A 12,590-nucleotide genomic window follows, 5' to 3' on the forward strand; every position below is an offset into this window, starting at 1 on the left:
AGAAAGGTTTTTTATATCTCCTGAGAGGGTTGCTTTAATATCTTCCATGCCTTTTTCAAGCCTGGCTAGAACCTTGAGAATCATCATTCTGAACTCTAGATCTGACATATTACCAATGTCTGTATTGATTAGGTCCCTAGCCTTTGGTACTGCTTCTTGTTCTTTTTTTTGTTGTGAATTTTTCCGCCTTGTCATTTTGTCCAGATAAGAGTATATGAAGGAGCAAGTAAAATACTAAAAGGGTGGCAACAACCCCAGGAAAATATGCTTTAGCCAAATCAGAAGAGATCCCAAATCGTGAGGGGGGAGAAAGGGGATTAAAAAGTGGTTCAGAGGGACGCCTGCGTGGCTCAGTTGGTTAAGCAGCTGCCTTCAGCTCAGGTCATGATCCCGGCGTCCTGGGATCGAGTCCCACATCGGGCTCCTTGCTCATTGGGGAGCCTGCTTCTCCCTCTGCCTCTGCCTGCCATTCTGTCTGCCTGTGCTTGCTCTCTCTCCCTCTCTCTCTCTCTGACAAATAAATAAATAAATAAATCTTAAAAAAAAGGGGGGTTCAGAAAGAAGAAAAAGATACTATTAAAGAAAGAAAGCCGATAAAAAATATAAAAAGGAAAAAAAAAATATATATATATATATATTAGATAAAGTATTTAAAAAACGTTAAAAAAGAATCGGTAAAAGTTAAAAAAATTTAGCAGAAGAAGAGAAAAAAAAATTGAAAAAGAAAAAAATTAAATTAACTGCAAGGCTAAAGAATCATGGGGAGAAAGCCATGAGTTCCATGCTTTGCTTTCTTCTCCTCTGGAATTCCGCCGCTCTCCTTGGTATTGAAACTGCACTCCTTGGTAGGTGAACTTGGTCCTGGCTGGGTTTCTAGTTGATCTTCTGGGGGAGGGGCCTCTTGTAGTGATTCTCAAGCGTCTTTGCCCCAGGCGGAGTTGCACCGCCCTTACCTGGGCCGGGCTGAGTAATCCGCTCAGGTTTGCTGGGTTTGCTTTTGGGAGCTTTTGTTTCCTGAGCACTTTCCGTAGAGTTCTGGAAGACAGGAGTGAAGATGGCGGCCTCCCAGTCTCTGGCCCGGAGGAGCTGAGAGCCCGGGGCCCCACTCCTCAGTGTGCCCTCAGAGATCAGCGCCCAATTACTCCCATCACTCTGGCCTCCGGCCACGCTCCGAGCTGACCGAGCCTGCGACCAGTTCAAGGTAACCCCGAGTTTAGAGCTTACTACTCGGCTCTGTCTCTGTAGCCGGCTTCCCTGTTCTAATACCGGTAAGCTCTGCGACACTCAGACACCCCCGATCCTTCTGTGACCCTGTGGGACCTGAAGCTGCGCTGACCCCGCCTGGGCTTCACCCCAGTTAAGCCTCTGGAGCGATGTCCCTCAGCAGAACAGACTTTTGAAAGTCCTGATTTTGTTCTCCGTTGCTCCGCCGCTCGCGGGAGCCAGCCCCTCCCCCTGCGGTCTATCTTCCAGTCGCTTTGGATTCACTTCTCCGCCAGTCCTACCTTTCAGATAGTGGTTGATTTTCTGTTTCTAGAGTTGCTGTTCTTCTTCTCTTCAATCTCCCGTTGGATTTGTAGGTGTTTGCAATCTTTAGATAAGCTATTTAGCTGACCTCCCGCTACCTGAAGTAGTCTCAGCCGGCTACTTCTCCGCCATCTTGACTCTAGTCCTCCTCTATTGACTTTTTAGTCTCATTTCTTTCCACTCTATGCTATTTTCTTTCTTCTACTCAAGTTATGCATAGGTTATTCTTCTTTCTAGTATTTGAAGTATAAATTATGTTGTTTATTTTGGACCCTTCTTCTATTTAAAATGGATAAAGAAGGACTAAACTTCCTTCTTACAACTGCTTTGCTACATCAAACATTCTGGTATGTTGTGTATCCATTTCCATTTTTCAAGGTTTTTGTTTGTTTGTTTTGTTTTTACTTCTCTTCTTATTTCTTTTATGACTCATTGGTTGTGTAGTAGCATGTTGTTTGGTCCACACAAACTTGTGAATTTTCCAGTTTTCTTCTGGGAATTAATTTCTAGTTTCATACTATTATGGTTGGAATAGATGTTTGATATTGTTTCCATCTTCTTACATTTATTGACTTTTTTTGTGGCCTAACATATGCTCTCCTGAAGAAAGCCTCTGTGCACTTAAGAAGAATGTACTTTGCTGCTGGATGGAATGTTCTATAAATGTCTGTTAAGTCCGTTGGGTCCAAAAGGTAGTTTAAGGCTGATGTTTCCTTACTGATTTTCTGTCTGGATGATCTATCTATCCATTGTTGAAAGTGGAGTATTGAAGGCCCCAACAATTATTGTATTGTTGTATGTTTCTCCATTCAGTTTATTGATATTTGCTTTATATACTTTGGTGGTCCTAAGTTTGGTACAAAAATATTTACTGTTACATTGCCTTGATGAATTGATCCCTTTATCATTATATATAATGACGTTTTTGTCTCTTATTATAGTCTTTGGCTTAAAGTCATTTTGTCTGATATAAGTATAGCTATCTGTGCTTTTTCTTTTGGCTTTTCGTTGTTGTTGATTGTTTGTTTTGTTTGATTTATTTTGTTTTTATTCGCATCTTGCATGGATTACCTTTTTCCAATTTTCACTTTCATTCTGTGTGTTGTAAAGCTGAAGTTCCTTGTAAGCAACATATTGCTAAGTCTTTTTAAAATTTATTTTTATTTATTTATTTATTTGAGAGAGAAAGAGAGCAAAAGCAGGGGGAGGTGCGGAGGGAGAAGTGGACTCCTTGTTGAGGAGGGAGCCTGGGATCATGACCGGAGCTAAACGCAGGTGCTTAACCAACTGAGCCACCCACCCACCCCTGTTGGCTCTTGTTTGATTATGCATTCAGACACTTTATGTATTTTGATTGGAGAACATAGTCTATTTATATTTCTGATAGATAGGGACTTACTATTGCAGTTTTGTGAATTATTTTTTGGTTGTTTTGTAATTCTTGTTCCTTTACTCCTCTTTTATTGTCTCCTTCTATGATTTTATTTTATTTTCTGTAGTTTTATGCTTTGATTCCATACAATTCTTTTTTATCTTATGTGCATCTACTTTAAGTTTTTGCTTTCTGTTTGCCAGGAAGTTTACATAAAACAGCTTATATTTGTAACAATCAATCTTAGTTGATAAAAACTGAACACATATAAAAGCTCTACATTCTTACACTCTTCCTGTACATTTATATTTTTGTGTTCACAATGTGTATTTTTTTACAGTATTTATAAATTAACAACTTATGGTAGTTATAGTTTTAATTTTTTTTGTCTTTTAATCTTAAACTAGAGTGTGAGTAATTTACCCCCCACTATATTACATTAGGATATTCTGATTTAAACTATTTATTTGCTATTTCTTGTGGGTTTTTTTATTTCATATGTTTTCTTTTTCTAATTAGTGTTCTTTCATTTTGGCTTAAAGAACCACCTTTGTCATTTCTTGTAAGGCTGGTCTTGTGATGAACTTCAGCTTTTGCTTGTCTGGAAAATTCTAACATCTCACTCTCTTCTGGCATGCAGATTTCTGCTGAAAAACCTACTTATAATTTTTTCGTGTTCTCTTGTACCTATCAAGTTACTTTTCTCTTGATGCTTTTAAGATTCTTTTGTTTTTAATCTTTGACAGTTTAATTTTAACATATCTTGCTGTGGGGATTTTTGATTCATCTTTTTGCTTCCCCTTGGGTTTCCTGGATCTGAGTATCTGTTTCTTTCCCCCAGGTTAGGGAAATTTTCACCCATTATTACTTTGAATAACCTTTCTCTCCTTTTCTCACTCTCTTTCCATTCTGTTACTCCTGTAGTGTGTATAATGCTCTCTGTAGTGGTGTTCCTTGAATTCCTTAAGCAATCTTCACTCTTTTTCTTTCCTTTTTAAGACATGGAGGTGTGGTACATATTGGGACACTAAATGTGGAGTCCAAATTCTTTGCTCCTCAGGAAGAAGCTGCAGTTGGGAGTTCCCTTCCAACTGCATGGTGTTGGGCCAGTTGTGGGGTTTACGGAGAGAGTATGTATCTGCCAGTTTCAGTGTATTTCCTCATTTGCTCAGTGTGTAGAATTCTCAATTTTCTGGATTTCTTTCAGAAGTAATTGTTCCCTGTGTACATGCAGTGTTTCTGTGGTAGGAGTAAAATTCCAAAATCTCCTATATTGCCATCTTGGTCAACCTCCTCTCTGTTGTTATTATTATTATTTTTGATTCTTTTGTTTTCAATACTCTTATGAAATTCAGGAAGTATTTGTTATGGATTAAGCTGTCCTTTATTGGAGTTCATAAATCCCTTAAAAATATCATAGTACTCCCAATTAAGTCCTTATAGGTACTGCCACACTTTACATATCAGTATTTTGAAAACAAACAACAAAAACAAAAAAAGGAAACTTATTCCTCTCAATAATTTTATGTTTTAAAAATCAAATCCTTAGGATTATTACCTAAATAAAAAAAAAAAACCTCAGTTTTAAATCTCAAGATAGTGTACAAGTTTCTGATTTTTGGCCCACTTCCTACCTCTGGTAATAAGATAAGCATCAGCCCCCCCACTTTTTTTGGTTTAGTCTCATTATTAGACTATATCTGGGAAAAAAACAGCAAAAAAGTAAACTGAATTATATTGAAGAACAATATATATAATGTTATTTGAAAATATTCTCCTGATATACAGTTTACTGTCCATTACTCTTTAGTATCTATTGACAAGAAAGCTATAATTTTTATGACTCAATAAAAATTAATTTCTATATACATACTTCTGATCACAAGGTAATGGTTGTGAATTTTTAAAACCACAGTTTCCAGATTTGTCAATGTGGGAATTAATTTCTTTGAAACAGGCAAATGGAGCACCTTGAGCACCTAAAAATGTAAAGGTGTCTGTCAAATTATTATTCTTAATCCAAATTAAATTTTTTGTTCATAAAAAAACAAACTTATTTCATAAATAAAATATAAAGAAAAAAGTCATTCTTTTTTTCCTGTGTGTATACTGTTAATGCAAGTAGAAAGAAATAATTATCTAACAGAAAACAGAAAATAATTATATCTATTGTAGTAAAACTAAATTATTGTTAAAAATAATTTGCTGCCTCTGTGAGAATGCACACTGCCTCATCCAATGAATATTAGACTTGACCTTGTGATTTGACCTTCTCAATGGAATGAGAGATTTGAATATCTCACTTACAGGCAGAAAGTATTGTGGGACTTGTGAATAGAACAAAAATGTTACATTCTCCTTTTTTTTCTGATGGGGGATAAGCAATCTTTTAGTTAGAGGTTCATTTGTCTGTCTAGGTATAATTGTCAAAGTAATATGGAGTAGCAGAATAGTTGTATTGGATATGGAAATCTGAGATATTTTAGGATTGTTTCCATTTCATTAAATACATGAATTGGTACATAAAAGTGGAATTTTCCTGTAAAATATGTGGCATTGTCATTGAAGCCTTATAGTAGGTGATAAGAAAATTATTATCATTGGATAAGGAAGAGTAATTCATGCTATGTGAGGGTGAAACACTTGGAGAAACTCTCTTCTCAATGATTGAAATGGTGATAATAGCCTTAATAAACTTGTTGTCTTAGGCAAAGAAGTAGGGAAACAGAATCTGTCTGTTACTTTTGGCTGTATTTGACCAGAAGGCAAAAGTACTCAAGAAAAAGAGAAACTAAACTCAGGATAGAATCAGTTATTTCAGAAGCAGTAATTAAAAAAAAAATTGAGAAAGCCTAGAAAGGTGTCCATTCTACTGGCATTGGTGTGGATAATGATGGTTGCTGGCTGATGTAAACTAGCCAAATTATTATGCTTATTTAATTGTTCTGTGTCTCTTCAGTGGTGGTGCTTGTTGATGGGTGTTAATCTGTTAGATTAATACAAAGGTCTTCATATTATTTTTCATTTCTATTATCTACCCACATATTTCTATCCCAGAACTCTTGCCTCTAATCTTCTAGTCTTTTCATATCCAGGCTCCCCACCAAGAAACTAGGCCCTTTGTCATTGTTCATGAGTTTATCTATAACCTACCTCTGACTATTTCTCCTTTTACATGAAAAAGATAACTAGATGGTCAGTATATTTCAAGGCATACTCCAAAGTGAGTTTGCAGTATGGCTACTGCTCCCCCCAGCCAACTTATAACCAGTGACTGACCCATCATATGTATAAAATAAGCCTTGGTTTGTTCTTCTTGTGTAATTTGGTTATGATGAAATCCCATGTATCCATAGGTGTGAGTGGAGGGAGATGCAAAGAGGAGAAATGTGTACTGTTTTAGATTTTCTGCTCATGGACTTTTTCCTTTTGCTCTCTTTTTTTGCCTGTGCTTGAATCCAGGTGAATGAATGACTTCTATCATTCTGACCATTTAACTTAGTATCTCTGACGTAACTGAGTTTAGGCTATACAGTTCCTAATGCATGGTTATTTGGTGTCTGAAAGATTCTTTATCTCTACAGGGGTCACTAGTGTGACCAGAATTGTTTTGTTAAAGTGGTATGGTTCTCCAGTTTAGATGGCACAATCTTGCTCCAGAAGCCTAGAGAACTACCCTGTCATTCTCCCAAAGAAGCTTGGTAAAAAACCCGCACAGAATTTTTTTTTTCTCTCACAACCTACACTTCTGATATTATTGGGGCCACTGTCTTTTTATAATTCAGAATGCATGGCTGCTTACATTGCAGCTTGAACATCCTGCAGAGCCCTTTGCTGCTTTTCACCTCACTCAACATTAGCAACATTTTATGTCATCTAGTAGATGAAACTAAGCAGTACTTCCCCATGTGGAATATACTGCCTCTAGATCCCAAAGAGAACTACCAGCTATTGTACTTCTTAGTTCAATAAGATGCAAGATACATACAGTTTGCTTATACTTTGCAGGGGATGTCAGGTCACACCTCTGAGCACTGGACTCTTTAAAATTTTACTGATGACAATTTCTAAACACTTTGAAAGTCTATCTCCAGTGTTTTTATTTACATGTGTTTTATTTAATGTTCTAATATTCTAGGAGGCTTTGCTTATTTAGCTGGATTAGAACAAAATCATTGATGGAGTAGACAATGTGATATTACATATCTCTACAATTGCATTATGATTGAGGGCAGGAGAGTAAAACTAACCCTGCAACAAAACTCAACATTAATGCTATTATCCATTCCACATGAAAGCAAACCATTTCTAATTATTTTTTTCAAATAGGAAAAGAAAAGAATATATTTTCCAAATCAGTGGCTCTACTCCTACCACATATCTGAGGCCATGTTATTCTGCTCTAGCATAGACACCATATCTGACATAGTGGGTAAAATTACTTAGTCTACTACTTGTTTGCATTTGCAATAGATTTTTCTTATCTTCTGTTGCCATCTGGTTTCTGCAAGAATCATGTGTAATTAAATGTAAATATACAGAACCATCTCTGCATCTTCTAGATCTTTTAAAAAAAGGGGGGGGGGCATTAATTTGGGGGCACCTGGTTGTCTCAGTCAGTTGGGCATCTGACTACGGTTTCAGGTCAGGTCTCGATCTCAGGTTTGTGAGCTCAAAGATGCTTTAAAACAAATAGCACTAATTTCTGGAAAGAGACATTTATAGAATGTCTTACTCTTACAAAGACACAAAGACACTTACAAAGACACTCTTACAAAGACACAATGATGACACTGGGTTTCTCGTTAATTCATGTTAATTCACACACGCTTTGTCCACTAGTTCCCAAAGTGCTTGGCTATTTCATTTCCCACATGAACAGATAGATACCTAATTAAGTGACCAAGAATCATTCGAGGATGTGCTAGAGAAATTGTTAACATGTATGTTTGCCAAGGTGTTCTGTGGTTTCCCTTCTGGAATTCTAACCCTCTCTTATGTCAATGAGTTTTGGTTTTGAAAAGTGGCTTACATTCAGAATTTGAACATGAAATTATGGCATTTATTAATGTAATTCTACTGAGTCCCCTAGTCATCCATTTTTTAATGTCCTTTGATGGTACAAGCAGTAATATTCTATTATCTATCTTCCTGATTGTCTGTAGCATAGGTGTCGTTGTCTGCTACTGTTTATTACAATAATTTTATCCATCTGGTTTCTGGAAGCCAAGCACTGCTCTCTGGCCTTGATATTTTTAAGACCTTATCAATCATGCCCATTGCTATTAGTGAGCCTACTTCTATATTACCATCTCTTCCTGCCACCACTGGCCTACAGAGAAGGCCATAATGAAGACTTAAAGTGATTTTGATACACCTATTAGCACCACATTCCCTGTGACATTGGGCCTTCCTGTTGGGACTATTTGGCCTTGTATTTATAACATATACATTATATCCATTTCCCTGAGACTTTTCTTTCTTTCCTCTATTATCTCATGACAATTTCATCATTTAAATTTCACTTAGAGTGAGCCATCCCATTTTTTCCCCTGCCTCTGGAAACACTTCTAATAGAATTTTTTTACCATCTTCTAGGATCCTAGCCAGGATCCCTATGTTCTTATGTTCCCCTATCTAATCTTATATCAAACACTCTCAGAATCCAATTCCATGTAAACTCCCTTGATTCTAGCAGTAAATGCTGGCTAGGACCTACAGCTCCATTGAGGTATATTTCCTTTACTCCCTTATAAGTTCCAGCAGATCCTGGCTCTATTTGCTGTGCCTTAACTTAATTTTCAGCTTTAGTGTCCAGGACAGGTAGGAGAGAGATCCTAATGGGGATACAATTTGTGTTATGAGTGATAGGCTTCCACATTTTCTTCAAACAATGGGAACATGCTTATACCATTCTTAATTGGACAAAGGTGGTGGTGTGAGGGATCAGAGTTGTGTCATTTTATAAATGCAGTAGTTTCAGAGAAGTCTGGAGGCTAAAATTGCAGGGAACATGTTTTCATCTGTTCACATCCCAACTGTAGTTCTTGTTCTTTTTCCAGCCAGAATCTTAATCATGGTAAAGCAGACTAGACTGAGAATTTAAACTCCTCTGAAATTCCTTCAACTTTATAATTAAGTTTTTAACGTGCTCTAATCTTCTATTTTGAAAGATTAAAACCTTTCTATGAGTTAACAGTGGGGTTCATTCAACATACACTTTGATTTCAAACGAATACCTTTTTGTTATCTTTTCTTAGATTTCAGTGTTGTTTAGTAATAGCCATCTAATACCCCTTTCCTAGTTACAATTTCCCTCACACATTTCAATTATACCAGCTAATGGAATATCTTTGACTTCCTAGTTCACTCAGTGAAGATATTATCAACTTTCACCAGTTATGGCATGCTTATTCACAGCTTGGAAGTAAGTAACTTCGTTTTGAAAATGAACTTATAGGGGTGCCTGGGTGGCTCAGTGGGTTAAAGCCTCTGCCTTCAGCTCAGGTCATGATCCCAGGGTCCTGGGATTGAGCTCTGCATTGGGTTCTCTGCTCAGCAGGGAGCCTGCCTCCCCCTCTCTCTCTGCCTGCCTCTCTGCCTACTTGTGATTTCTGTCAAATAAATAAAATAAAATATTTGAAAGAAGGAAAAGAAAAGAAAATGATCTGATAGAATATTTTTTCACACCACTCTAAGGATCATTTGTTAATGGTTAGAGCTTCCAGAAGCTAGCATCTAGATGAAGTATAATGTGAAAGCTATTTATTAGTGATTAGAGCATCTGGAAGTGAGAAGAAGAAAGCAGGATAGAAAAGATAAGAAGTCAAACAGAAATGCAAGCCTGACAAAGACTTGACCAGTCCTACACTGTTTGCCAGAGTGCAAATTGTGCCTGATTTGTGCCTGATTAGACTACAATGTTCAGGCCTTTATATCCCACCTCAATTAATTATTGGATTTGTGCTGTCCTGGGAAAGATGTACTTTTGGGTGAGGTGTCTGTAGTTAAGACAAATTCTGGAGAAGTGAGCTAACAGCTAGAGTTGATAATAATGACAGCAGATGGTATTTCCCTTGTCCACTACACCTCATTTTTTCCCAGGATTTTATTTTCTTTCCTTTAATTGCACTTAGCACAATTAAAGTTTTAATATTTCTTTTGTATTTATGTTTTTACTATCTTTGTCTCTTGATCATAAACTCCATGAGTAAAATAACCATGTGGCAATATTCAACTTGTTGAATAATATCAGCTCTGTGTGCTCTTGCCTTAAGTATAGCCTTTTGTCCTATAATTTTTGGTAACATAAGAACAATAAAAAAGTGCCTCCTTCAAATAGGAGCCAAATAAATGAAGAAAGGGGGGATGAATGTATGAACTACATCAAAAGATCAAATTTTGACCCAGTTGGGTAAGTTTTGTGGGACACCAGATCATAACTTAGAAGAGGAAATACATACTAATGGTTAAGTCTTACTTAAACATCCTCATTTTAATTAGAACTCAAAAAGATGTCAAATGACAAGTAGTTCAATTCTGGATCAAATATTTATTTAATAAAAAAGAAGAGTATGGCCTGGATAATCCTTAATGGATGTTATAGGGAGTATTATGTAATTTTTTAAAAAGATTTTATTTATTTATTTGACAGAGATCACAAGTAGGCAGAAAACTAGGCAGAGAGAGAGGGGAAGCAGGCTCCCTGCTGAACAGAAAGCCTGCTGCGGGGCTCCATCGCAGGACGCTGGGATCATGACCTGAGCTGAAGGCAGCGGCTTAACCCACTGAGCCACCCAGTGTCCCATTATTTAATTTTATTTTTAAATGATGTACTAAATCTTGATCTAAAGATACTGTGACAATGACAAATAATATTTTTTGAATGCAAGTAAGCACTGAAAAAGAAAAATAGCAAAGACATAACCAAATAAAAAGTGGAATCCTGGGGCGCCTGGGTGGCTCAGTGGGTTAAGCCGCTGCCTTCGGCTCAGGTCATGATCTCAGAGTCCTGGGATCGAGCCCCCCATCGGGCTCTCTGCTCGGCGGGGAGCCTGCTTCCTCCTCTCTCTCTGCCTGCCTCTCTGCCTGCTTGTGATCTCTCTGTCAAATAAATAAATAAAATCTTAAAAAAAAAAAAAGTGGAATCCTGAAATATAGCCTACAGAAAATACCACTGTTCTGATTTAGGAGATTATAGCTCTGTAGCTCTGGTTAAATATTGGTTAAGTCACCTAATTTGAAACTTGTTACTAAGGATAAGTTTCAGATAATTAGGAAAACAGTTTAAATTGCATTCCATGTCCTTTGGTATAAACTATAGACCTTATTATTGCAGGGCAAATAACTAAAAAGTGGTGCTTATACTACTTTTACTCAATTAGTAAATGATTTATCTGAATACATTTCAATGAGTAATTTTTGTCCATTCAAATTTCATTTAATCCCTCTAAAATCATATTGGGGTATTATGAATACTTACTGCCTGAAAAGCAAGCATATATGCACAACTCTTATTTGAATTATTTGGAAAAACTATTTAAAAAGAAAATATAAAAATGAATTTGGGTCAGTGGCTTATGACTATTGTTATCCTAGCTGTTCCTCAGTCAAGAGATATGATTATGCTTGAATGAAATTCACTCTGAACTTCTTGTTTTATGCCATTAAAATTAGATGATGAAGATATGAAGTAAAAAAATTGTTAAGTAAAATTCTAGAATCTACTAATTTGCTGTTCCAATCTCTAAGTAATTATAATTGGTAAAAATGGATTTTTGCCCAGGTTGCTAAGTACAAAAGTCAAAAATCAAACCATGAAAAGAGAGATGTACAATATTATCCTGGAGATACTATACAATACTATACTATACTACTGTCCTCTAAAAACATCTTCCTTAATTCAAATTTGTTCATTATTGAGCTTGAGATCCAAGTTCTACTTCAGAGTGGTATGATATGTATTTCATCATATAGAGGAATCCAAATTTAAGGTAATATAAATACATAAGAAAGAACAATACCTTCTCCAAGTACCTGGGCACATTGGTTATCAGTAGTTTGGCATCGTCCTTTATAACAATATGCAGTTCCCAAACTGCACAACATGCCATTTGATGCATAAGTGTCAGGAACGCAATTACTGGATGTTCCATTGCAATATTCTGTAAAATCACATTCTTGATCAACGCTCTTTCTACATGGAATGCCTGCTACTGCTATCTAGGAGGAAACAGAAAAAGAAAATCATGTTCTTGTGGATGACTATTCTTCCTTACTTAGTGAAGAGATTTATCAAATAAAATATGCCTAATTATTGATATTTGGGGGAATCATAAATTCCCAAGGTTGTGAGTTCTCTGAAAGAAATGTCAGGTATATTATTCACTAAGAAGCCTGAAGGAAAGTAAGTGTCTCAGGTATAAAAGGATCCTTTGTGACAGAGAGTTTACAACTCTTCTGTGCTCTGCGTTGGGAGGCCATCTAACTCAACCTGCATTTAGAGGGAGCCTAAATAGGTAACACATACCTGTTCCGCAAAACTGGAGGGGAAATGCCCATACTTCTTTGTTCTTGAAGTGACCAAGAACCAAACTGCCTCGTTTCAATGTCTTGTTTGGATTTTCACTAGCTTATTTGTGTAGAGATATATAATCTCTCTTTTGCAGTTGTTTCTAGTTTGTAAACTCAG

General features: G+C 36.6%; 1 protein-coding gene across 3 annotated transcripts in view; it reads right to left on the reverse strand.

Annotated features, from left to right (window-relative positions):
- Positions 1-12,590, reverse strand: part of ADAM18 (ADAM metallopeptidase domain 18) — a 187,832-nt gene that overhangs the window by 93,308 nt on the left and 81,934 nt on the right. For all 3 annotated transcript variants that reach the window (XM_047717160.1, XM_047717159.1, XM_047717158.1), the window contains 2 exons: positions 11,923-12,121; positions 4,773-4,878 (listed from right to left, as the gene is read on the reverse strand). In XM_047717160.1, the coding sequence (XP_047573116.1) occupies positions 4,773-4,878; positions 11,923-12,121 (305 nt within the window). The remainder of the gene's footprint in view (positions 1-4,772; positions 4,879-11,922; positions 12,122-12,590) is intronic.

The sequence above is a fragment of the Lutra lutra genome, chromosome 2 (genome assembly GCF_902655055.1).
Source record: "Lutra lutra chromosome 2, mLutLut1.2, whole genome shotgun sequence".
NCBI lineage: Eukaryota > Metazoa > Chordata > Mammalia > Carnivora > Mustelidae > Lutra > Lutra lutra.